Raw genomic sequence first — 26,298 nt, forward strand, 5'->3', positions numbered from 1 at the left:
TGAGGCTATAGTCATTTCCCATGGCTGGTAACTTCCGGTGGGAGGTACTCACAGGTGAGGGCCTCAGAAGTTCTCCCTTCAGTTTCCACTCCCCAGGAATGTCAGCCTCTGAGATCTCTGCATCGAAGCTGGCGCTTTCCTTCTCATAAATGGTGACATCTTCTATTGGCTTAAGCAGCTCAACATCACGCTCTGTGTCAATCAGAGATAAAGTAACACAAGGCTTTAGACGATCTAGCCATATGTCACTTTTTAAAATGAAGAACTTCATATATGTGTATAATGTATTTTGATCAAATCCACCCTGATTCCTCCCTCCTCCAATTCTTCTCCTACCCACTCCTTTTCCCTTCCAACATCACGAGATCACTCTTTAAAACAAAACAAAAACCAAGCAAAACCACTGAGTCTGCCTATTGCTACCTCTGTGTAGGTTTGTCTGTCAGTTCAGTTTTGTATTTGGGGGTGATGTTTTGCTGTATGCACACACAGAATTTATCTTTCCAAGTAACAGGTAAGATTCTTATACCTCCAAGCGTCAGCTTTGCTGGGTATCTTTTCCCTTCAATCTCTATGGCGTACTCATCAATATCTTCTGGCATAGCGTTCTTAACTTTGAGAATGAGATGGTTGCCCTCTCTTAATATCTCAGTCTTGTCATTTGGTTCCAAGGGGATCTCATCATATCCTTTGAACCACTTAAAGTTTGGTGTGTCCTTGGCGATGTCACAGGTGAAAACAGCCGTCCCCTTGGGCTTCACATGCTGGTCTCGGATAGGCTTCACCAACCATTCTCTGATGATTTCTGTTGGAAACAAAGGGAGAAAGAATAAATGAGTTCTTTGGGAAATTTCAGAAATAGGAAAAGTTCAGGAAATGATGTAATTTACGAGATGCTGATATTGCTCCTTTTAAATAAGGTATCAATGATATTTCTGGTATTCAGACACTGGGAAACAGTTATTCTGTTGTCTTAGCATAAAAAGAACAATTTCATAGCAAAGAACTAACTTTATATATATATATACATATATATACATACATACATACATACATACACATATAGTTATATAATAGTAAGTTAGTTACTATACATATTCTTTTTTATAGTTCTTTGCTATATTTTAACAAAATAAAATATATTTCTATCTTTGCTATATATATTATATATATGTAGATCTAGATCTCATTTTGTTGCCTATACTGGTCTCAAATTCATGTGCCCAAGCATCCCTCTCAGCTCCGCCTCACATGTACCCACCTACTACTTTCACACAGGAAGAGCATTCCAGGTTGTTGGCATTTTCCACAGTTACAGTGTATGTCCCAGCATCAGTATCATCTGCGTCGTTGATGGTGAGGGCCCGCATCAAGCCAATGACACCCGGCACAATCCTGCCAGCTTTCTCCACCACAATCTTGCCATCCTTCCTCCAGACCACATCTCGCTCTTTGTTCAGCTCGCAACTCAAGTACAATGGCTGCCCCTTGACCACCGTGACTTCCTCTTCCAGTGTTTTCACGAAACGAACAGGAAGTTCTGTGGAGAATTTCAATCAAATACATTTAAAGTTTTCAATGAAATAAAACTCGGAGATTTTGTCTGAAATTAAAATGAAGGTTGCTACTGAGGTCTCTGTTGTAAAATTTAAGACTGATCATGTGCAGAACTGCAAGTTACCTTCTACGATGAGTTTGGCTGTGGAGGTCTTTTCTTTATTTCCCAAACGTAGCACACAGGTGTATTCACCAGCATCGGAAAGCTGGACGTCAATGATATGCAGCTTTCTGTCTTTACCATCTGCGATGAATCTGTGCTTTGGGCTCTCACGGATGTTGCTACCATCCTTCATCCAGGTTGTAATGGCGGTGGATGGGGAGACCAAACATTCAAAGATGGCAGAAGACCCCACAGACTCTGCCTCTGTCAAGACGATGTCTTTAATTTCTTTCACGAATTTCAGTGGCACAGCCTTCAGTTGGTAGGTGAATGGGGCTTCATCGGGAGGTTTTTCTCCACCGCTTCCTGGTCTGAGCTTTTTCCTTTCAGCTTCTATTGGTGATGGAGTCTTCTTGGCTACACCTAGTTCAAAGCAGAGTGGAAAGTTAACTGGGCTTCTCCATAGGCATCACAATGTGTATGTGAAGTGATGAGAAGACAGGAATAGAGAAACCAAGACTTGACAATTGGGAGGTCAGACAGGAAGATGAAAAGGCCCAAGAATGAATAGGCACAACTTTTTCTCAAGTTTCAGTTCTGAGTGTAAAATATCCACATTAATTTACAATTATTTTACTTGTTATAAATAAATTTATATGAATGAAAAAATCAAGATAGAAATCCGTCATGGCAAAGTTTATTTGGTTTTATTCACAACATCTACTTGAATAATACTAGCAGCAATGTCGGAAATCAAGATTATAAAATTTGAAAACAGTTCCCTTTGAGTGTAAAGTCTGGGAATTCACAAGGCAAAATGTTACCACAGGTCCGAGGAACTTGAAACTCACCTTTGATGGGACCTTTTGGCTTGGCTGCCTCATCCTTAGGTTTGGCTTCTGAAATTAAAAAGATGAGCATTTGTGTAATTTTCATACTTATTTCACTCTTCTCAGGAAACCACGTGGGATGAGTCATGTTCTTTGTTATATATATTAATATATAAAGAGAAGCCGGTTTCATTTATATGGCTTCTATGGAGAATACTTTCAAAGAAGGCATGTTCTAAAATCAATGTAACCAGGTTAAACTGCCAACAAATTTAGGACTAAAAGAAATTCTTTTCGAGGTTGGAGTCAAGATCATTGGTTAAGTGTCTGCTAGCATGTGCAAGGCCTGGAGTCCAACAATTATAATTAATAAAAATAAAAACAAAACTTTTGACAAGTATCATTCTCTTTCCATATCTGGAGGGCTCACTACTGACCTCTGAGAAGGGGTTTTGCCCTTGATTAGTTATACAAACTGTTTTTACAAGATATTTTATATGTTGGTTATATGAACCAAAGAAACTAAAATTTTTTCCTAATAAGTGACAGGAAAAGAGCCAGAAATGACCAAAAGTCCTTTTATGTTGCGTTGGTACATAAATTGAGTAGACTAATAAATCCAGAGAAGACTAAGGACATTAGCCCAGGGAGAGTCATTACCTTTTTCTAAATAAAGCATAAATCATAAATACTGGTGATTAAATGTAGCATAAATATTAATAATTAAACTACATTCAAAAGAACATCCTATATTTTTTCCCACCATTAAACACAACCAAAACCCAAAAAGTTGTGGGTAACTTCAAGTAAAAAGTTAAAGTGACTTAGCAACTTGTCACTGATTAACCATTTTGGATGTGTATAATGATAGCAATCACACATGCAGTCAGGTTTAGTTTTAAAATTACCACCTGAGTGACAAAACACTGAAGAGCTCAAATATCGGAAGTCAGTATCTTAAGTTTGAACTTGAGATGGCTACACTGTTTAGTACATTTAAAAAAATTACTACTGATTTAAATCCACCTATAGATATCAAGGCTGAACAGTATATAGCCCCTGGGGGAGTGTATCAGGTGAAGAAAACGTAAGCGTTTACCACACACTCCTGAACTTGACAGGATGCTCAAACTTTTGTCCAGTGTGAAGCCACCCACACAAGCTAGCCCAAAGATAGCCAGGATACAAACCTGCTTTCTTTCCGACCACGGGTGCAGTCACTGGGGCAGCGATGGGCGTGGGCGTGGGCTCCAAGGGTGGAGCTTTCACCGTCTTCACCTCTGTGGAGAGAAGACGCCCACTGTCTTAAGGCGGCCACTTGTCACCTCCTACAACCACCACCTTTGGTGGTATGCTGCCTTTCATGGTGCAATGTTGAACTCTTCAAATAGCTAGTTTTTTTCTGAGAGCACTATCTAAACATATTGAGATATCAGAAATAATTGAAGCACAGTGATTTTTATATTTTTATTGAATGTATATCACTTTTAATCTAAAAACATAAATTTCTTGTCTTCCCCTCCCCCAAATGGCTGTGTGTTATTCTAGTGGAGTTTGAAGGAACACTCACTCACCCTGAGGATAAGCTTGCTTACCTGGTTCAGGCTTTGGCTTCGGTTCAGGTCCAGGGAGAGGTATTGCTGGCTTAATTTCAGGAACTAAGATAATTCACAGAAATAATCAGGTTATCATAATACTTGGTAAGTTTTTCACAAAGTCAAAACTGTAAGTAAGCTAATTTAATGTACACAAGGATACTAGGACGTGTTTATCAAATGTTTATATACATATATGGTTATCAAATCAAATATTTGATCTAAACATTTTTCATGTTCAACAAAATACTTTAAAAAATTTAGCCGGGCGGTGGTGGTGCACCCCTTTAATCCCAGCACTCGGGAGGCAGAGCCAGGCGGATCTCTGTGAGTTCGAGGCCAGCCTGGACTACCTACCAAGTGAGTTCTAGGAAAGGCACAAAGCTACACAGAGAAACCCTGTCTCAAAAAAAACCAAAAAAAAAAAAAATTGATTGGATTTGAAGTTGTTATTCAGCTCATTGCCCATCCCTTGTAATTTATTTAACAAGCTGTGATTACTAGCAAATTGCACAGAAACGGTGAAGAAAACAGGATATGCATGATGACTGGTCGTGACGTCAGTATAATGATATTGTGATGCTATGTGGATGCATTCTTAGAGACAACCAAGAATGTGCCAGGAGAATTATACCTTTGGCTGGTTCTGGAACTTTCCTTTCCTTTGGTGTAGGCTCTGGAGGAGCTTCAACTTCTTCGACAGCTTTTGGAGGTGGTGGTGGTACTAAGGAAAGAAGGTCATTGTCTAATGTTAGTTTAGAAAGCAAGTTACCTGGAAACTCAGACTGAAAAATCATTTCTCAAAAATGCTAGTGGTGGCTTTTATACAAATCATATTTTATAAACCAGTCTCTATTTCTTCTCATGACTGTGCTTCTGTTTCCTTCCTTCCTTCCTTCCTTCCTTCCTTCCTTCCTTCCTTCCTTCCTTCCTTCCTTCCTTCCTTCCTTCCTTCCTTCCTCTCCCTCTCTCCTCTCCCTCCCTCCCCCCCCTCCCCCTCCCCTCCCCTCCCCTCCCCTCCCCTCCCCTTCTCTCTCTCTCCTTGGTCCCAACTTCTGGTATCTCCCCACTTCGAAACCAGTTTCACCAAATCTCAGTAATCACTCCCTTTGACAACAGGCAGATGGTAGACATCATACCATCTAAGAGTTCCCAGATTTAGGAAGCACTGTTAACCCCCTCCCATGAATTTATTCCATAGCCAACTAGATGATTCCAGCCATTGCCATGGGGAGAACTTAGACGACAAACCAACAACAATAATGATAATCAAGAATGGGGAAATTCATGAATGGATCTGGAAATTGTAATACTGAGAAGAACAGATGCTATACTTATTTCTAGCCCAAAGACCAAGAAGTTTTTGTATTTGGAAATGACTGTAAAATATTGAAACAGAAAGCAGACAATGGAACATATATACATTACAGACAGATGAAATATGAAGCTATGTTTATGTTGAACTTCATTTACGTTTACAAAATAAACCTTTTATTACATGTCCACTTTGTTGAAAGAGAATTTCATAAATTGCCATTTATGAAAATGATTCCTACCTTCTGGTTTTTTAACTTTTTCTACTTTTTTAGGCTCTACTTTAGGTTCTTCTTCTTCGGGTCTCTTTCTTAGAACTTAAAAGACAAAAAGGTTTATATGTAAACCAAGAGGAGCTAATGACAAGGTTGAATAAGCTTGATGAACACAGATAATGGACAAAGAATGGACAATGAAAAGCATGCAAGCCAGCACAGTGGAAGATTAGCATTTATGAGAAAATGCTTTTATTTCTCATATTCACCAAGTCAAAATTTGTTATGTTAATTCATATCAGACTTAGAAACACTTCATATCTCTCTAGATACTCTGCCCAGAGACAACTATGGGGCAAAATGGCTCAAATAAAAGTAATAAATTATTTGAATAGCAATAAATTCTAATAATTAGACATAATTCATTGACTACTATTTAAATAAAAATTAGTTTAAGTGCAGAAATCTAAAGTCATGTAGCTTAGAGATCAAAAATTCCATAAGAAGACAAGGTTAGAATTCTATCTTTCATGAGTCTCCTGCATCTATGTCTTTCATACTTAATAGGAAAGAAATGTTTAGTTTTATAAAAAGTGTTATTGGTTGTGGTGATCTTGTATCATACTGAAATTGAATACATTTAGGCTTAAGTAGTTATGTATACAGTATCTTAAAAGTTGAGTATATTTTATTTCACAATTTGGTTATGAAAAATGACACTCACTGTCACTGTTAGAATATTATCAGTTTAGTTACACCTGTTAACAATATCAATGTTAAAATACTATGAATGCTCACAAAATATCTACCTTCTCTTTACAAAGACTCAGAAATGATAACCTTTAATTTTTAATGGAACTACATTCAAATTTTGATAGAGACTCTAACTAGAATAAAATCAACGGGCAGAAGTATTTTGTGAGCTTTCAGGTGAGTCCATTTTTTAAGCTGTTGAAAACTGACATCCCAGGAGAGAAGTACTATACCGCTTTTCAGGACCACCTCCTCCTTTGGCTGGGGCTTAGGTTCAGGAAGTAATTTGCGAACTTTCTTTTCGGCTGTAGGCACTTAAAAGGATATGATTTTAAATTTGGTGTGAATTCATATAAAAATGAAATTTTAATGAGAAAAATGACTCTATTCAAACCAGTTAACTAGAATATGTCAAGGAACAATTTCTTTTGCATATAAATTTACAAATTTTAAAAGCAAACGATAGACTTGAAGTTCTTTGCTCTGCAAGCATCTACCCAGTTTCATGAAAGTTCAATCACACTGACTGCAAATCTATTTTAGTGAGTATAGAACTTGTTGGTCTATAATGGCTTTATGAATCTTTCATCAAAATGCAAGGATTCTCCACAGCATCTTTGTTTTGATCTGTAGTTTTAATTGCCCACGTCCACCTTAGTGTTCCTCTGACCAACATATATACCACAGAATGCAGCCAGGGCTGACTGCCATTGCTTCATCTTTTCCATTCATGGGAAAAGAAAACCAAAGAATGTGCTGTGGACCTTGACACTGAAGAAAGATTGTTTTTCACTCTCTGAACAAAAGCATATTTCTAAAAGGTCTCCTTTAAAATAAAACTAAAATTATGGGATGATCTGATTTCAAAGCTAGTATTAGAGGCTAAATTATTCATGAGTAAGACAATCTTTTTGAATGCAAATACAAATGAGTAAGGAATTATAAATGTCTTCTTGCTTCTATAGTGAACACCACACATAGGGACAATGCCATGGTGTAGAGCAGACTCCATCGCTGTTAAATACAAAGACTGTACCAAAACAGAACCCAGTGATCAGTGATCTGCTTTGAAGTCATTCCTTTTGGTGTGCAGTCTTGTTCAATCAAAATCAATCTGGGTTTCTTAGATACTTCTATAAAATTTCCTGTTTGGTGCTCTTAAGCAGTTCACTGATTTTCTTTTAATGTGATAAAGATCATTTTGCTTAAATCTTACTTCAAAATTTGAAACATAAGAGTCAAATGTATACTTCATTTAAAATAATCATGTTTGATAATTACAAATGTTTGAAGTAAGATTTTTAGCTGAACATTAAAATTTTTAATAACTATGATAAATTATACTGATCTCAATTACTATTTGTGAATTATTAGTATTTTTTTTCTATTTTTTTTGCACCATCTTTTGGCCATGTCTTGCACAAGAATTATCAGTATTTTTAATGCAAAACTTATTTTCATTGATTGAACCTATATAGTAATGTAAGTTGAAATTGCAAAAACATACATTTCTTTATTTATGCAATACACATAATGAAAGTATATTAATGCATTTGTTTTTCTATATTTTTAGTTTATTTTTAAAATATTGATGAGTGAGACTCATTTTTATTGTGGCTATTGTTTTTAAAGAAATCATATGTTATTACATACTAATTTAATCTTTAATAATTTATAAATATAATAATTTAGTTGATCAAAATTACTTAGAAGCTCCATTTTATGAATCAGGAAATGTATGCTCATGTGGGTAATTATTCTAAAATTCCAGCATGACCAAAAACAGATTTGATTTCTGGGCCAGGATGTGTTGGTTACCAGAACTCTGATATCCATAAACTTATTAGAAACATTGTTTATTTTTAATTGATATTTTCTAGATTTGTATGATTTTCTTATTTTTATTTATGGGTTAAATAGGGCAAATACTATTCAAAGGGAAATTACTTTGGAAAATAATCTGTGGTAATAATGGTATTTCTCTGAAACTCTGTGGACCTGGGAGAATGTCTCAGTGAGAAGAAAGAGCTGGGTAAGTCAGGGGCAATGGAAATCCCTAGGGATTGTCCAACAGTATGCCAGGGGGATATGATGATATGATGTGTGGCACTTTTCACACAGATTAAAATGCTGATGTCCAGGCAAACCCCCAAAAGCTTATTACTACTATCAGCAATTTGAACTAAGATGTCTCCTGATATCAATTTCATCTAACTAATAGAGTTTGGTATTATTTAGCTTAAAAAATGCAAGTAGACATATGGAAATGTAAGACACAGATAAACAATATGCATCCACATGATGTATGAAATTGATGAGAGACATTGGAAGCACCCAACACTCATGAGCCAGGACCATGAAAGCCACAAAAGTACAAGAAATGAATGCAACTATCCTACTTCTCTGATCATTAAGAAAAAGAGGGGTTTGGAAGAGCACTCTGGCAACACAGAGAGAGCATGGAGTCGGACGGAGAGGTGGCCTTGCGTTTGTTTTTGGCTAGTCTGGGAGGTACCTTTTAGAGGTGCAGGCTCCACTTTTTCCACAACCTCGGGTTTTTCAGGAACTTTCTTCTTTGAAACAGCTTTAAAGAATTTTGAAGAATATATTTTTATTATTTGTGTACTTAATCTAAAGCAAATGATTTTTTTTTTAACTGCAAGAATCAAAGCCAAGCTTCTCTTAGAACCAGAAAGCATTAGTAACAGCCAAGAACAGCCACCAAAGAACATTCAGAAAGAAGCCGGGAAGCCAGAGCAAAGTGCGGTTTTGCTCCATGGTTGTGTTGTATGGAACGACCAGTCAAGAAAGAAGAGAGTTTCTGTTCGTCAGGAGGACATTTTGCACCATAGGAACTGTATTCAAGTATGTGTCCCCACAAACCATTAATCAACAGATGGGTCACAATCAGAGGAGCCTGCCTCTCTACCTGTCACCTAAAACCCAAGAAGGTGTGAGCAGGGCAAGAGTCACCAAAAGTAACTCTCGAAGATTCTGGCTCTGTGCATATATAAATACGTATAAGAAAATTCCTTGTATAAAATTATACCTGAACATTTCAGATCAGGAAACATAACATTGCATAAAAAGATAGCTTTTAAAAAAATATGAAAATAAAAAGAATAAAACCATAGCACGTGTGTTTATCATGTAAGACATAATGATCAGAAAATGTACTTATGAGATTCAAGATATTAAATAATACTGCGTCACTTCAAAGAAAAATAAAACAAAGAATGAAAAGTTTGATAAAGAGGTGCTAGATACCAAATGTATTAAGAATGACAATTCCCAGCTACAATGAGGACCATGGAGACCACAACTGGGTTTCTACTGGGCTAAAAAAAAAAAAAAAAAAAAAAAAAAGTTGGAAAGCAGCAGTGTTGAGTTGATGGTGTACTTCTTTCATGGTGTATGGACACCAGCTGCTAAATACCACAAATATATACTTATATTTAAAAGAGCATGCTGTTTTTTAAGAGCAAAGTTTGGACTTCTACCCAAATGTTAAATATCTTTCAAAGACTTTTAGACATTCCAATGCTTACGACCAAGATAGGCACAGCAATCAGCCTTTCAAATAAAAAGACCTTCTTTGCCATTCCACATGGAAAGTTAGTTGGGTAGCTGCTGCATTCAGATGTCAAGGATGCTGCTCACATCTGCATTCAGATGTCAAGGACACTGAATTGTCTCACATTTGGGGCAGCAGGCATGGCATTATAGCATAACCCAGGACCACCCCTGGGGTAGTAGAAACATACCATGCAATTCCCACAGCATGGCCATATCTGAACATATGCACTCCCAGCAGCAATGCATTTCTTGAAAGCAACATTTCCATTGGCTGAAGTTTGAAGCAGGTTAACAAGTCATTGGAAGCAGCAATTTGTACCTTTAAGTTGGAATATTTTCTCCTTTACATCTTCCTTAGGTGGAGAAGGAGCAGGTGCTGGGGGTCTTGGCTTGAGTTTTGGTTTCTCGATAACCTTCTTTTCAGGCTCAGGTTCTTGAAAGAGTATTGCAGAAGTGTTAGTGCATGAAAATATGAACTAGAATGTATGTATTCAATGTGGTAGAAATTTATGTATGAAGAAAATCATGTATTTTGACAAGTGCAATCAGTGTCCTAACATAAAACATAAAATACCAACACTATACACACAGGTGATAACATACGTAATAAAAACATTAAACAACGAAACAGGCATCCAGATGAGCCACTTTTACATTACACAGAGCACAAATACAGGACAACTTAAGAACAGATGCGCACTTAAAGATTTTTTACACAGAGATGGAAAGACCCACTGTACAGACAGAACAACACAGAACATATACAGGTCAAGATGAAGAGTATGACGATGAAGATTGAAGCCAACTAACTAGATACCTTGCACTGGGGTTTCTTCTGGCTCTGGTTCAGGTTCAGGCTCTTCAGGTTGGATAAACTTTTCAATTTCACGTTCTTTAAAGAATGTCAACAAAGGGTGTAAGATTGTAACGTGAAGGTGTTCATGCAGACACACAAAGATTTCACATAGACGCAAAGAGTCACAAAACATAAACATACCACCCACGCAAGGTGGTTGCTGGAAAAGAGGGAGATTCCCATTTCTTTTTTCTGTTTGTGGTGTTGGGCATTGACCCCTCTCCTCTCCTCTCCTCTCCTCTCCTCTCCTCTCCTCTCCTCTCCTCTCCTCTCCTCTCCTCTCCTCTCCTCTCCTCTCCTCTCCTCTCCTCTCCTCTCCTCTCCTCTCCTCTCCTCTCCTCTCCACCTCTCCTTTCCTCTCCCTTTTTTTCTTTCTTTCTCTTAGTATTTTTTTTTAAAACCAGGTCTTACTATGTAAATCAGATTGACTTCAAACTTACAGAGATTCACCTATCTCTGCCTTGTGAAATCTGGCATTAAAGGCCAGCATTGGTGCCACCATGCATGGCCAAGTGTAAGGTTTTACCTACGGTAGAGAATTATTCTTACCACTGAGCTACATCCCAGCCTCCAGTTGTTAATTTTCTTACACTTGAACTGTCTATTACTATGTTGATGGTAGATGAGCTGGCTTGAAACTCACTACTGGCAATTCCTTGAGGATCCAATGTAATTAACTGATGTAATCAACATGAGCATGAGTAAACCATACTTTTCAGAATGGTTAACTATCATTGAGACTAAGCAAATGGAAGATTCTAATTCAAAAGAAGCATAATTGCTTGAAGAAAAAAGTAGTCAAATGTGTGCAGGGATGTCCCTACGTATAATTTAAGCAGGAATGTCACCCTGTATATAATTTAAGCAGGAATGTCACCTTTGTCTCATTAAGTTTCCAGGGGATGAGGGACAGACATTTATGTATGTGTATACCTTCAACAGGGGGCGTCTCTTTTCTACCAATGGTAATGGTTGCTTTCTCTTCATAGATTGTCTCCTCAGGGGGCTCTTCAACTTAAAAACAGTATAGCATATTAGGCTGTATTCGGAACAGAACACTGCAGCTGCTAAGTTACATCTTACAACACATGACTCAGCTATCTCAAGACAGACAACAGATAAATCTGTAAGATCCACCAGTAACTAAGGCAAAGTGATTAAGCTGGTGTCATCTTCCCAAGATTTAAGGAGCAGCGTGTACCTGGGGCAGGTGGCGCTTCTGCCTCTTCAGGCACAGGAACAGACACTTTCTTTTCTGGGGTAATTTTCTTGGGTGCTTCAGGCACTTTAAAGAGATTAATTGTGTTTATCATTAAGAACTTAGAAGATGAGCAAGAGTCTTCCAAAGGCTGGCAAAGAACACAGTGTAGAGAACGGGAACCTTCATCTTAGAAGACGCAATGGGGAAAATGGTTTCTGAGTCATTGTAGCCTTTGGGGCATTCTAGTTATATGAGAGTGTATTCTCAGCCTTCCTCGTTTCTTTGCATCTTCATACAATGACACATGAGAAAATAATTGCTCTATTGTGTTTGGGGAACTAGTCCTGCAAATGCAACTCTTTTTTTTTTAATGCAAATGACCTCAAAATCTACATCTCTAACCTTGACCTTAAGCTCCGAATGCACATTGCTAACTTCTATGCCTGAAAAATAAAGAATATGTTCACCATTTCTTTCTAGTAATAGTCCAGAATCCAGTGAATTATTCTCTTGGTCCCTTAACCTCAACTCCTATAAGGATCCTGTTCTTTTGGCGCTATGGGCAGTTATCTTTCTATAGCCCGAATCCAATCATTTATATTCTTCAAAACCTGTGACGCCTCCTGTTGCAGATGCCTACAGAGTGAAGGCAAATCTTATTACTGTAGAATACCCCTCTCTACATATGTTATCTTCCAAAATGTTCTACAAATCCTCACCCAAATTACCCTGTTTATCTGAGAGTCCTTGAACTTTTAGACCCCTTTGCCTTAATATACCCCATTTCCTAATTTCCATATGTAAAAAAATATCAGAATTAAAACCATTTCTTTCTTATAGTGCTCTATGATGTCTTTACCTGGCTCTTTGTTGGTCTCTGTGTCTGTTACTCACTGTACTCTGTTTGGAAATGTTCTGACCTATAGAGTTGTCCGATCTTCCTATGCTCCCATCATATTTAAGTTGCTTGAAGAGGGGAGCATGTTTTATATGTTCTAAAGCCATATCTTCTTGATAGTAATAGTAATATTCAACCAAATATGGTGAACAGAGCTGTTTGATGCCTTTCCCCGCTCCCCCTATAACATGGACTGTGTCAACACAGGGATCAGTTTCTCTGCCTCATTTTCTCTTTCTGCTGCCACCACCTTCCCCTTTCTCTAAGAAATGTGGTTTTGCATAGCTCAGGCTTTTTGATTTAAGAAATTATGGTCAGATGCTATGTGGTTGGCAAGACATGCTTCCTCCAGGCAGCTACCTTTTTCTGGCAGGGCTTCTGGCTTTTTGGTGACAGGCACAGGTTCTTTCTTGACTGGAACAAGTTTCTTCGGCACCTCGGGGACTTTGAAGATATTAGTTTTGTTTTAGAAAGGTAATTTGAGAACATTTCAAGAGTAACAATAACTATAAATTAATGGAGTGGCATTAGAGTTAATGGAAACAAATATGGGCAATTTTGCCTCCGATTGTCATAAGTAGGAGGACACTTATTGGATTCCACTTTTAGAATAAGCTTTACAAAATGATGTCAGTGATGATGTGAGTACCTTCAGCTGCTGGTGGCTCTGGCTTCTTAGCGACGGGAACCTTCTTTACTGGCACAACCTTCTTTGGTACTTCAGGTACTTTAAAGATATTAGTAGCATTTAATAGAGAAGTATAAGAGTCACATTAACTCTACAAGCCTGTACAACATCGTAACATATAGACGGCAGTTGATAGACGCAGTGCAGCATAACACACAACAAAGAAGCTGTGATTTTCAGACAGCATAGAAATTATGTAAACATTTGTTTTAACAGAAGTACCTTTAGGAGCTGGAGGTTCTGCTTTTTTGATGACAGGAAATTTCTTCTCTGGGACAACCTTCTTAGGCTCTTCAGGCACTTGAAGAATAGGAATTTCTTTTAGGAACAGGTATTTGCAAGTACAAATCAAGTGATAAACACATTTAAAAACATATATTTTTGGTAAGTGTTTTATAAAATTCTGTAAGTTTCATGAGTGAAAATAATGTGTTTTTTTTCTTGTCTTTGTTTTTGTTTGGCCAGCAGTGGCAAATTTCACACAAGAAGGTAGAAGACAGATATTGCCTTATGGTATGTAAGACATGTAAGGGTCACGTGACCACACTTTCTGTCTATGCAGCAGACCCTGACTGATACCTGCTGCAGGTGGAGGTGGCGCTTCATATTCCTCCTCTTCCACAACAGGGACTGGCTCCTCCTCCTCAGCAGCAATTTCTTCAGGTTCTTCATACACTTTAAAGATATTAGTCAATTGTATTTCAGTATGTGGAACACAATTCCAAAGTGCCCAAACATCCAAACCACAGAAATCTTGATTTCTCCCCTTGCTTTGATTTTTATTAATATGAAACCTATCCCAGTTGCCTGACATCGGTGTGTACCTATCTGAATGCTTGGAAAAGCTCTTGTTTTTTAAGTTCATTCACACTCATTAATGTTCCCATCTCATTTCTTATGTACATTAGAGAACTTTGCTGAAGACAGATCACAGTGACCTGGGTAGCCTATAACTGGATAGCCATTGCTGACTGGCAATTGGAGATCAATGCTAACTTAGATAATGAAAAACAAGAACAGTAAATGACCGAAGGAGAGAAAGCGAGGGAGTCAAGAAAAGGAGACAAATGATGCCTGAATTATAAATAGTTATAAACGGCAACTCACTGATGGCCCAGTATGTACCTTCTGGGGGTGGAGACTCCACTTTCTCGGGAACAGGAACGGCTGGTTTCTCTTCAATGACAGGTTTCTTTGGCACCTCTGGCACTTTAAAGATATTAGTTAGTTTTACTTTTGAGTAGTTGAGAAATACATGGCATGGCATTTCAACTTCACATTTTTCTTAGCTAACCCAGAGACAGATAGACCCAAGAACAAAATTGGCAAGGTCAGTACCTGTCCTTTGGATCTTCATCTAGTATGGATCGAAAAGAGGGATATTAAGAATTACAAAATGATGACTGTAAAACTTTTAAATTTTGTTTAAAGTGGTGATGTTTTAAAAAGTTCTGTAAACTCTAAATTCCCAGAAACACTTTTACAGGTGTGAATACGAGAAAACTGACAAAGACTTTGACAATGAGTGACGGAGGGGACCAAGACAGAGTACCTTGCTGAAGGGTCTGATTACTGACATGTACCTTTGGTTGGAGGGGCTTCTGGCTTTTTGGGAACAGCCACTTTCTTTTCTGGGACAACTTCTTTTGGAACTTCTGGCACTTTAAAGATATTAGTATTTTAACATCATGAACAATCAGCACTGGCCACTCATCACATTCACATAGAACAAAACACTGTTTAAGAGCTGGAGACCATTCATTCCCGCCTCCATCCAATAATCCACCTCCACATGTACCTTTATCAGGTGGGGCTTCTGGCTTTTTGGGTACCACAGGAGGCATTTTCTTTTCAGGGACAGCTTTCTTGGTCACCTCAGGCACTTTAAAAGATATTAGTAGGTGTGAACTTGTAGTTTCAATGTTGTGGAATCATTAAGAACAGTAGTGGAACGTGACATTTCAGAACCAGACATCAGTCTGCGGGAAGTTAACAGCAGCGAAAATACCTTTCGCTGGTGGTGGTTCAGGTTTCTTGGCAACAGCAGGGGCCACTTTCTTCTCAGGGACAGGTTTCTTGGGTGGCACTGTCACCAAAGATAGCAGGGTTTATACTTTAGAAGCAGCAAAGACAAATGGAAGAAAGACCGCCCAAGCAGCCCGCACCGTGAGAACCGGAGGACCAGAGGGTCAAGGCAGAGAAAGGCAGGGCAGCTGACTGGCCAAGTACCTTTCGGAGGTGGGGCTGGCACTGGCTCTTCCACAGCCTCCTCTGGGGGTTCTTCTGGGGCAATCTCCTCCGCAGGTTCCTCATACACTTTAAAGACAGTGGCCCCTTTTAGTGACAGACTTGACTGGGATGTATGACACAGTCAACAAAAACGATGTTCACAAGAGACATTTAATCTTTTTAAAGATAGTAGTTTGGTTTCATTATTACCTTCAGGGGGAGGACTTTCCGGTTTAGGGGGGATGGCTTCAGGTATCTTCTTTTGGGGAACAGCTGCCTTTGGCACCTCAGGCACTTCAAAGATATTAGTATTTTCATGATTAGACAGAGGGAACACAAATGGACACTACCAAGCTCAGTGACGTGGGGGTGACTACCTTCAGCGGGTGGGACTTCAGGCTTTTTAGGAGGGGTGACTGGCACTTTCTTCTCAGGAACAACTTCCTTGGGTGCCTCTGGCACTTGGAGAGAGAGTGAAACTGTCCTTAGGACCAGTGATGGCCACTAGGATGGATTTTTCAAGACAGGAAGACTTAGATGCTATGATGCTTAAGGTCAAGAGCAAATACCTTTCACAGGTGGGGCTTCAGGCTTTTTAGGAGGGGCAATTGTCACTTTCTTCTCGGGAACAACTTCCTTGGGTGCCTCTGGCACTTAAAAGAGATTAGTGAATACATTTAAGACATATGAAGGTACCATGACAAAAATCTTTCCAAGAGTAGAAGAGCTTTGTCTTAGGAACCCTGAGGTCGGTGACAAGTACCTTTGGCAGGTGGAGCTTCTGGCTTTTTCGGGGGCACCACAGACACTTTCTTTTCAGGAATAACTTCTTTGGGAGCCTCAGGTACTTCAAAGAGATTAGTGAAAGCTCGCTTAGACTTAGGAGAGCAGGAGGCCGAATATTCTCAAGAGTACAAGAGTTAGATTTCATGAACCCTAAGGTTAGTGAGAAATACCTTTTTTAGGTGGGGCTTCTGGCCTTTTAGGGGGCACCACGGACACTTTCTCTTCAGGGAGGACCTCTTCGGGTGCCTCTGGCACTTAAAAGAGATTAGTGCAACTACATTAGGATTTCTGACAAGTAGGATGAAGAACAAAAGGAGTTTGATGTTGTGAAATCTCAGGCCAGTGACAAGTACCTGTGACAGGTGGAGCTGCTGGTTCTTTAGGAGGCACCAGGGACACTTTCTTTTCAGGGATGACCTCTTTGGGCACCTCAGGCACTTCAAAGGGACCAATGAGATTATACTTAGGTCTTATGGAGACCAAAGACCACACTTATTTTTCAAGAGCAATGTAAGTATAGCTTCTGAAACCTTGGGTCACTGACAAGTACTTGTAACAGGCGGGACTTTTGGCTTCCTAGGAGGTGTCACTGTTTACTTTTGGGGGACAATTTCTGGCTCTTAAGAGAGATTAGTAGTTTTTCTTTTATGTAGGGCAATGAGGTAAATGGACTAGAAATGTTTTCAAGAACAGAAGGCATTCATTCTGAAGAGTAAGACAAGGACTTAAAAATACCTGTCATAGGTGGGGCTTCAAATTTTGGGGGTGGGACTGTGGGAGCTTTCTCTTCTGGGACAACTGCTTGATGAACTACAGGCACTTGAAAGACAGTAGGAATTATGGATTGAAGTTAGGAATGGGCAATGAACTAAAGCTTTCCAAGAGTGAGCCAGTTATTTCTTCTTCTTCTGAAGGTCTGGGTGACATGTACCTGGGACAGGTGTGGCTTCTGGCTTTTTAGGAGGTGCTGCTGGTCTTTTCTTTTCAGGGACAATTTCTTGGACTTCAGGTGCTTAAAAGATATTAGTAGTTTTACACTTAGGTTAATAAAGAACAATGCGCTACATTTGTTTTCAAGAATGGAAGAGAGATTTCTTCTGAAGAAGGTCTGGTGACAAGTACCTGGGACAGGTGTGACTTCTGGCTTCTTAGGAGGTGCCATTGGTCTTTTCTTTTCGGGGACAATTTCTTGAACTTCTGGCACTTAAAAGATATTAGTAGTTTTATATTTAGTTAATGAACAATAATACATTACATTTATTTTCAAGAATGGAAGAGAGATTTCTTCTGAAGAAGGTCTGGTGACAAGTACCTGGGACAGGTGTGACTTCTGACTTTTTAGGAGGTGCTGCTGGTCTTGTCTTTTCAGGGACAATTTCTTGAACTTCTGGCACTTAAAAGAGTTTAGTAGTTTTATATTTAGTTAATGAACAATAATGCACTACATTTACATTCAAGAATGGAAGAGAGATTTCTTCTGAAGAAGGTCTGGTGACAAGTACCTGGGACAGGTGTGACTTCTGGCTTCTTAGGAGGTGCCATTGGTCTTTTCTTTTCGGGGACAATTTCTTGAACTTCTGGCACTTAAAAGATATTAGTAGTTTGACACTTAGGTTACTAACTTGGGTTAGTGAAGACAATGGTCTACATTTGTTTTCAAGCACAGAAGAGAGATCTCTTCTAAGAAGGTCTAGTGGCAAGTACCTGGGACAGGTGTGACTTCTGGCTTCTTAGGAGGTGCTGCTGGTCTTTTCTTTTCAGGGACAATTTCTTGGACTTCAGGCACTTAAAAGATATTAGTAGTTTTACACTTAGATTAATAAAGAACAATGCGCTACATTTGTTTTCAAGAATGGAAGAGAGATTTTTTTCTGAAGAAGCTCTGGGTGACAAGTACCTGGGACAGGTGTGACTTCTGGCTTTTTAGGAGGTGCTGCTGGTCTTTTCTTTTCAGGGACAATTTCTTGGACTTCAGGCGCTTAAAAGATTTTAGTAATTTTACCACTTAGATTAGTGAAGACAATGGTCTACATTGGTTTTGAAGTACAGAAGAAGAGAAAAGATCTCTTCTAAGAAGGTCTGGGTGGTAAGTACCTGGGACAGGTGTGACTTCTGGCTTTTTAGGAGGTGCTGCTGGTCTTTTCTTTTCAGGGACAATTTCTTGGACTTCAGGCGCTTAAAAGATTTTAGTAATTTTACCACTTAGATTAGTGAAGACAATGGTCTACATTGGTTTTGAAGTACAGAAGAAGAGAAAAGATCTCTTCTAAGAAGGTCTGGGTGGTAAGTACCTGGGACAGGTGTGACTTCTGGCTTTTTAGGAGGTGCTGCTGGTCTTGTCTTTTCAGGGACAATTTCTTGGACTTCAGGCGCTTAAAAGATTTTAGTAGTTTTATATTTAGTTAATGAACAATAATGCACTACATTTACATTCAAGAATGGGAGAGAGGTCTTCTGAGAAGGTCTGGGTGACAAGTACCTGGGACAGGTGTGGCTTCTGTCTTTTTAGGAGATGTCCCTGGTCTTTTCTTTTCAGGGACGATATGTTGAACTTCAGGCACTTAAAAGATATTAGTAGTTTTACCACGCAGGTTAGTGAAGACAACAATCTACATTTGTTTTCAAAAATGGGAGAGAAACCTCTCTGATGCTAGTTCAGGTGGCATGTACCTGGGACAGGTGTGGCATCTGCCCTTTTGGGCAGTGCCTTGGGATTTTTTTTTTTCTGGGATAACTTCTTGAGGGGCATCAGGCACTTCAAAGACATTAGTAGTTTCAGAAATTATGGACTACAAAGGTACATTTTATAAGAATATTGAGGGTTACAAGGTATTTTTTTTCTTGGGGTGGGGTAGTAAATTACCTTTCACAAGTGGGACCTGAGGTTTTTTGGGTACAGACAACTTCTTTTCAAGTACAACTGCTTCAGAAACTTTGAAGATATTAGTAGCTTTTAGTTAGAACTATAAAGGGCACACCAGTGGTATGTTTATTCAGGTTGATACAGTTAACAAAACTGGTGGCCAGACCCTGGAACACACTTTCCCCAGCCCAACACAGGTATTCAACAACATGTAAGGACACATACCTTTGGCAGGTGGAACTTCAGGTTTCTTCGGAGGAGCCACTGGAACTTTCTTTTCAGGGGTGACTTCCTTTGGCACGTCAGGCACTTCAAAGATAATTTGTAATTTGTGTTTAGAAAAGGCTAAATCAATTGATGTCTATAGTATATAATCATGTAAGACATATTAGACAGTTGCTGACATTTTTATTTATATTACCTTAATGCACTAATACATTTATATAGTATTATATATATATATATACACTTTATATACCAACGTGTAATACTTTGGTTAGAATCGATATTTATCGCCCTCTGAGTGTAGTTCTGACTGTACCTTCAGGGGGAGGACTTTCCGGTTTAGGGGGGATGGCTTCAGGTATCTTCTTTTGGGGAACAGCTGCCTTTGGCACCTCAGGCACTTCAAAGATATTAGTATTTTCATGATTAGACAGAGGAAACACAAATGGACACTACCAAGCTCAGTGACATGGGGGTGACTACCTTCAGTGGGTGGGACTTCAGGCTTTTTAGGAGGGGTGACTGGCACTTTCTTCTCAGGAACAACTTCCTTGGGTGCCTCTGGCACTTGGAGAGAGAGTGAAACTGTCCTTAGGACCAGTGATGGCCACTAGGATGGATTTTTCAAGACAGGAAGACTTAGATGCTATGATGCTTAAGGTCAAGAGCAAATACCTTTCACAGGTGGGGCTTCAGGCTTTTTAGGAGGGGCAATTGTCACTTTCTTCTCGGGAACAACTTCCTTGGGTGCCTCTGGCACTTAAAAGAGATTAGTGAATACATTTAAGACATATGAAGGTACCATGACAAAAATCTTTCCAAGAGTAGAAGAGCTTTGTCTTAGGAACCCTGAGGTCGGTGACAAGTACCTTTGGCAGGTGGAGCTTCTGGCTTTTTCGGGGGCACCACAGACACTTTCTTTTCAGGAACAACTTCTTTGGGAGCCTCAGGTACTTCAAAGAGATTAGTGAAAGTTCACTTAGACTTAGGAGAGCAGGAGGCCGAATATTCTCAAGAGTGCAAGAGTTAGATTTCATGAACCCTAAGGTTAGTGAGAAATACCTTTTGTAGGTGGGGCTTCTGGCCTTTTAGGGGGCACCACGGACACTTTCTCTTCAGGGAGGACCTCTTCGGGTACCTCTGGCACTTAAAAGAGATTAGTGCAACTGCATTAGGATTTCTGACAAGTAGGATGAAGAACAAAAGGAGTTTGATGTTGTGAAACCTCAGGCCAGTGACAAGTACCTGTGACAGGTGGAGCTGCTGGCTTTTTAGGAGGCACCAGGGACACTTTCTTTTCAGAGATGACCTCTTTGGGCACCTCAGGCACTTCAAAGAGATTAGTGAGATTATGTCTAAGAGTTATGAAGACCAACAGAATGGAATATTTTCAAGAGCAGAAGACAGATCTTAGGAAGCCTCAGGTCAGTGATGAATACCTGTGACGGGCGGGGCTTCAGGCTCTTTGGGTGGTTCCATGAGGACTTTCCTTTCAGAGACAACCTCTTTAGGCGCCCCAGGCACTTCAAAGAGATTAGTATGTTTTACAGGTGGAAAGGACGAAGACAGTAGACACACAGAACATTATTTAAGCCAGATGAACTTTCTTTTTTCCCTCCTGAACCTCATCAGGGCTAACACTTGTAATGTTACTTGTAATGGGTGGTAGCTTTGGCTTTGAATTGGTGACTTTCTTTTGGGGCGGGGGGCACTTCCTTAGGAAATTTGGGTTCTTTGAAGACATTAGTCAATTTACACCGAGTCAAGGCAGTCCACACGTACAGGAGACACCTTTACACAACACACAAGACTCAAGCCTTTCTGTCTTCCCCCTTGCCCTCCCACGGAGAGAGTCCGTCCAGCTTGTACCTTTGGCAGGTACAACTTCAGGCACTTGGGGAGGGCGCACTTTCTTTTTGGCCACAACGTCTCCGGGCGCTTCAGGCACTTTAAAGATATTAATACTTTGACATGTAGGAGCCAAAAGAATCACTACACACAGAAAACACGCACAGACAGCAGAAGACATTTCCCGCCCTTTTACACTTCCAGCAACATATACCTTCATCTGAAGGAAGCGCGGGCTTTTTGCGAGAAATCCGAAGTGTTTTCTTTTCAAGGGTGGTTTCTTCGTAAGTGTCCAGCACTTCAAGAGATTAGTATTTGTACATTTAGTGCTATGAAAGTCACCAGGAAGAAGAAAGTATGTTCAAAACTAGGATAGCTAGCTCCTGAGCCCGTGGGCTTGGCAGCTTGTACCTGTAACAGAGGGGGCTTCTCTGGTTTTTGAAGGGGCTTTCTCTGCAGCATCCACTTCAGCAGGGGCTTCAGGTTCTTAAAAGATATTAGTAGTTCACGTTTCCGAGTTAAAATGATTAATGCAAATAGTAGCCACAGTAAAGTAGCTTGTCACTTTCTAGAAACTAGTTCTCTTTCTTCCCTAGTCCCCCTCATCCACCAATAAACTAGTACGCAGGGACCTGCATGATTCTTAAGAAGAAAGGCTTGCATTTCTCCCAGACAGTCATTGTATGTAACAGCCAGTCTTCTGCTGCCTATATTCAACCACAGAGGGAAAAACTATCTGCACTGAATGTGTACATACATAGGTGTCTTTGTCAGCAACTCCCCAACAACACAGTGCTCACACTATTTATATACTACTTACATTCTATCAGGCCACAAGTGATCTGAAGATGCTCGGGAGGGAGTGCCGACATTACTTTGGTTATATGCAAACTTGATCTTATCTTAGGTAAAGAACTTGAGCACACACAGGTTTTGGCCTCTGCATGGGGGAGGGGTATCCTGGAATTCCCCATGGAAACTGAGACAGGAGTTTATTTTTCAGGCAAATGCTTGCAATAGAATTTTTGTTTTGGCAAAATGGTCAAAAATACTTTCTAGATGGAACACACTGGAACGTCAGGTGACTTGAAGATATTAGTATATTTATAGGACTTAGGAAGAGTATTAGAAAAACTAGTTTTAAGAGGTGAGAGAAGGCAGTTTCTTCTTTCATGTATGTTCAGTGGTGACATGTACCTTGGATGAATGGCGTTTCTGGCTCTACAGGAATATCTTCAAAGGTGTTCATTTCGGGAGGCATTTCTTGCATAGCTTCTGATGCTTTGAAGATATTAGTATTAGAGTCAGAGGTTAAAAGGGCTGGTGGCGACATTAATCCCATAAAGTGAGCTGAAGTGATTTCTGTTGCTACTAGGGGTCCTTTGAGGATTTGAGGAGGTGTGGACTCATGAGGAGAGGAACTAAGTCTTGTCCCTTTTGTTTATTACTTCTCAGCTTCCCACCACCTACCCAAAAGGGACTTTGAGGGGACAAGCAAAAGATTCTAGACAGAGAAAAAAAGTCAAATTATTTGGATACTCTTAAAATTATAGAATATCATGTATAACATGAAGGGTTTGTGATCCTAAAAGCTTTCTTAAACTTCTTGAATTTTGATTTGTCTAAAAATACTTAAAGTGAAAAAAAAAACATATATTGCTTGAAAAATCCAGGCTATGGGAGGAGCAAGAAAGTATTCAGGACAGAATACCAGTATGAACTGGAATTACTTAGTCTTGGCTCTAAGATGATATTACAGGTAAATCAACTTCACATCAAGTCATGGTTGTCTATAAAGCCATTTTTATGACATTCAAGTCTTACTTGAAGTCAGTTTTATGTTCATATGCTTGTTCTGGACATGAGTTTAGTATGAAAGCATTTCTGACAACTGATAGCATGCATGATGATATGTACTGGACTTTGAATTACATGGAAGGTTGAATTACTATCATGTGGTACACGACCAATCAAGAACCTCTGTCACCTGATGTCACTGGTCCCTGCTTCAGAGGGGCGTGTGTGAAGCCAGCTCAATTTAGCTGCCGAGTTATGCATGCCATAAAGCTTTGCTGTTGATGGTTTTTAGCTAGTCTGGCTTTTATTATTATTTTTTAAGTAATAGCCATTTTCCATTAAAGAATATATCTGAGTCACATTTGAACATCAAAGATTTCATGCTTTCTCTTTAGTTCTTATAGATAAACTGTAAATTCTTTCATGTGTGTGAGTTTAAGGTTTCCTTCTAAATGGTTCACTGTACATACTCAGTTGGTTAAGCATATTCCTTGGGGATCCATTTCTTTGGCAACCACTGGGGTTTTGAAGAGATTAGTATGTTCACACATGTTATTCACAACTATAATTGAGATAAGAAACTTGATTTTCTCCTGGCTTGTACCTGTTGGACGAAGAGTTTTTCTTCTTTGGGTTGCAGGAATTTGTTTCTCTGGAGTTGTATCTTTGATGATCTCAAGGTCTTTAAAGATATTAGTTTTCAAGAAAATATAATTAAGAAAAGGCAAAAACAATCACGTGATGCACAAAGATAGCTAGGTATAAAACAGACTTTAAGTCAGAATTTTTATTCTAACAGTCTGTCTTTGTACACTGTACAGATGGGTCTTGACTTGTTGGGGGCAAGTCATAGATAGTCCCTTGTTTTGGGCATTTTCGAGAGATGCTTTAAAGATATTAGTATTTTAGAGGTTGGGACAATACACATAAAACACTGAACATTTGACAAGCACAAAATGGAAGGTTTTCTTGTTTAGAGTCTCATGACAAGAGTTTGTACCTTTAGCTGAGGGAGGTTCAGGAATTTCAAGACTAGCCTCACGTGACTTCAGCTCTGGAAACACTTCTCGGGTTGTATCAGGCTCTTTAAAGATATTAGTAGGTTTACAATTAGAAATTGTAAAAACAAAACAAAACAAAAGAGTGAATTACATACCATGCAGTTTTGGAATCTTAAAGTGAAAGATAATCATCTATGTTTTGAAGCACTTGAAATATACCTTTGAGTGACAGGGTTTCCTTCTTTTTACGAATGGTCACATATGTTTTCTCTTCTGTAACAACTGTTTGAGGTGGAGCAGGCACTTAAAAGATATGAGTACACTTATATTATAAATGGTGAAGAAAAAGATTACGTTTCTAAAGAGAGCCCCCAAATAAATTCCATTCAGATCGAGTTGATGGTGCTAGATACCTTTTGCCACCTTGAGTCTTGCCTTCTGAGGATGAGTCACAAGTTCTTCTTCTATGACCGTTTCTTCAGATGCTTCATAAACTTTAAAGATATTAGTGTGTATGTAACTACAAGTGTTCCAAGACAGATGGAGGACAGTATTAAGAAATACATGACACACTATATACACATTCATCACCCAAATTCACAGTGGTACAAGGACACAAATTAGTGACAAGCATCAATTGAGTAGGAATGAGCCTCCTTCCTAGTTTTAGGATGAAGGATGCTCAGAATTTCTTCATGATTATGATAACAAAATTGAGGAATTTACCAAACAGGGACTACATTTTTTTCATTTTATACCTTAAGAAAGCTATTAGTAATGTCATATTGGTGTCATTTTAAATTCATATGCACATTAAGAATAGGGGTGATGTTGAGTTGAGTATGGAAAATCTACTTTCTATATTCAACCTACTGGGATCATGTGGTCCTTTGCATTTCTAGGTACATACTTGCTGAGAGCTGCTGGCAGCAATGGCTTTACCAGAGTCACAGGAGTATACAGCAGGTGACAACTAGTAATTAACAGGTTGACCCACCAGGCCCACTTGATGGGGAGCCCCACCTGGCAAGGCCATGGAGTTACTGACTGTTAATGACCAGTTGCTCCTTTGTGACTTTCTCATTGCCACCTCTTACCTCCCTAAATAGAACAGCTGTGGAGTTCTTTCTACAGCCCATTGGTAGTGTGTTTTACATCTGTGGGCACACATACTGCTATGGATGGTCAGGAAGATGATTTCTGCTTAGGTTGTGTAATTCTGATATTACTAGAATATTTTTCATAATTGACACAGGAAAATAACAGTATTATCAGTCACAAAGACAGCTAATTTTATATTTCAGAACAAATTCAAAACAGACTAGCTGCCCTTGCAGAAAATACAGAAAGACTAGTTCCATGTGTTTGTTGCTGAGTCAAGGTCGGAACTGAAGCAAATTTGGTAAACATAACCCTCTGCAGTAATTCTCTTTCTGTGTGTACCCCTACCAATCAAGGTTCAGCTCACTAAATTTCAGTGTCATTCTCTGTCTGGTAAAGAGCTATGTGCATGGCCAAACATTACTCACTGGCCAGTCAGTCAGTGGGACCTTCCTAGCCTGAGAAAAACTGTGTGACTTACCACACAGTTATGTCTTATGAGAATAGGTCTGGTCCTGAAAATGTAACATATAATTGTCCAGAGTTTGGCTGTTGAGAGTAGTGAGTGTGTGAATGTGTGTAGGTGTGTGTGCTAAGTGAGGGATGTAGCTGAGTGGGCAGAGAGAAATGCAACATATAATTGTCCACAGTTGGGCAGAGAAGAAGTGTGAGAGTAAGATGAGAGAGTGAGTGAATGAATGAATGAGTAAAGAGTGAATGAATGATGTAGTAGTGTGTGAAGGACTGCAACAGAGTAGAGAAATATATCTCTATATAAAGAGATATGAGGTGGGCTGTGTAGAGCTATGTATGGAGCTGCTGTGTTAGGAGGAGTGAGTGTGTTAGAATGTGTGTAAGAGCT

At 39.3% G+C, this 26,298-nt stretch overlaps 1 protein-coding gene across 3 annotated transcripts in view; it reads right to left on the minus strand.

Annotated features, from left to right (window-relative positions):
* Ttn (titin) overlaps positions 1–26,298 on the minus strand; it is a 275,803-nt gene that overhangs the window by 110,461 nt on the left and 139,044 nt on the right. For 2 of the 3 annotated variants that reach the window (XM_076569742.1, XM_076569741.1), the window contains 56 exons: positions 24,749–24,829; positions 24,555–24,638; positions 24,335–24,418; positions 23,939–24,016; positions 22,735–22,818; positions 21,949–22,023; positions 21,752–21,835; positions 21,559–21,636; positions 21,129–21,212; positions 20,935–21,018; positions 20,752–20,835; positions 20,559–20,642; positions 20,365–20,448; positions 20,173–20,256; positions 20,006–20,089; positions 19,690–19,773; positions 19,081–19,161; positions 18,893–18,973; positions 18,696–18,776; positions 18,499–18,579; positions 18,306–18,386; positions 18,104–18,184; positions 17,914–17,994; positions 17,724–17,804; positions 17,533–17,613; positions 17,337–17,420; positions 16,955–17,038; positions 16,772–16,855; positions 16,579–16,662; positions 16,385–16,468; positions 16,193–16,276; positions 16,026–16,109; positions 15,816–15,902; positions 15,595–15,678; positions 15,385–15,468; positions 15,170–15,247; positions 14,712–14,795; positions 14,166–14,261; positions 13,809–13,886; positions 13,548–13,625; positions 13,259–13,342; positions 12,001–12,084; positions 11,733–11,813; positions 10,761–10,835; positions 10,263–10,376; positions 8,883–8,951; positions 6,601–6,681; positions 5,642–5,716; positions 4,720–4,809; positions 4,086–4,148; positions 3,681–3,770; positions 2,512–2,559; positions 1,682–2,083; positions 1,262–1,540; positions 530–805; positions 53–192 (listed from right to left, as the gene is read on the minus strand). In XM_076569742.1, the coding sequence (XP_076425857.1) occupies positions 53–192; positions 530–805; positions 1,262–1,540; positions 1,682–2,083; positions 2,512–2,559; positions 3,681–3,770; positions 4,086–4,148; positions 4,720–4,809; positions 5,642–5,716; positions 6,601–6,681; positions 8,883–8,951; positions 10,263–10,376; positions 10,761–10,835; positions 11,733–11,813; positions 12,001–12,084; positions 13,259–13,342; positions 13,548–13,625; positions 13,809–13,886; positions 14,166–14,261; positions 14,712–14,795; positions 15,170–15,247; positions 15,385–15,468; positions 15,595–15,678; positions 15,816–15,902; positions 16,026–16,109; positions 16,193–16,276; positions 16,385–16,468; positions 16,579–16,662; positions 16,772–16,855; positions 16,955–17,038; positions 17,337–17,420; positions 17,533–17,613; positions 17,724–17,804; positions 17,914–17,994; positions 18,104–18,184; positions 18,306–18,386; positions 18,499–18,579; positions 18,696–18,776; positions 18,893–18,973; positions 19,081–19,161; positions 19,690–19,773; positions 20,006–20,089; positions 20,173–20,256; positions 20,365–20,448; positions 20,559–20,642; positions 20,752–20,835; positions 20,935–21,018; positions 21,129–21,212; positions 21,559–21,636; positions 21,752–21,835; positions 21,949–22,023; positions 22,735–22,818; positions 23,939–24,016; positions 24,335–24,418; positions 24,555–24,638; positions 24,749–24,829 (5,357 nt within the window). The remainder of the gene's footprint in view (positions 1–52; positions 193–529; positions 806–1,261; positions 1,541–1,681; positions 2,084–2,511; positions 2,560–3,680; positions 3,771–4,085; positions 4,149–4,719; positions 4,810–5,641; positions 5,717–6,600; positions 6,682–8,882; positions 8,952–10,262; positions 10,377–10,760; positions 10,836–11,732; positions 11,814–12,000; positions 12,085–13,258; positions 13,343–13,547; positions 13,626–13,808; positions 13,887–14,165; positions 14,262–14,711; positions 14,796–15,169; positions 15,248–15,384; positions 15,469–15,594; positions 15,679–15,815; positions 15,903–16,025; positions 16,110–16,192; positions 16,277–16,384; positions 16,469–16,578; positions 16,663–16,771; positions 16,856–16,954; positions 17,039–17,336; positions 17,421–17,532; positions 17,614–17,723; positions 17,805–17,913; positions 17,995–18,103; positions 18,185–18,305; positions 18,387–18,498; positions 18,580–18,695; positions 18,777–18,892; positions 18,974–19,080; positions 19,162–19,689; positions 19,774–20,005; positions 20,090–20,172; positions 20,257–20,364; positions 20,449–20,558; positions 20,643–20,751; positions 20,836–20,934; positions 21,019–21,128; positions 21,213–21,558; positions 21,637–21,751; positions 21,836–21,948; positions 22,024–22,734; positions 22,819–23,938; positions 24,017–24,334; positions 24,419–24,554; positions 24,639–24,748; positions 24,830–26,298) is intronic. The other variant, XM_076569740.1, reaches the window with a different exon arrangement.

This window comes from Peromyscus maniculatus, chromosome 4 (genome assembly GCF_049852395.1).
Source record: "Peromyscus maniculatus bairdii isolate BWxNUB_F1_BW_parent chromosome 4, HU_Pman_BW_mat_3.1, whole genome shotgun sequence".
NCBI lineage: Eukaryota > Metazoa > Chordata > Mammalia > Rodentia > Cricetidae > Peromyscus > Peromyscus maniculatus.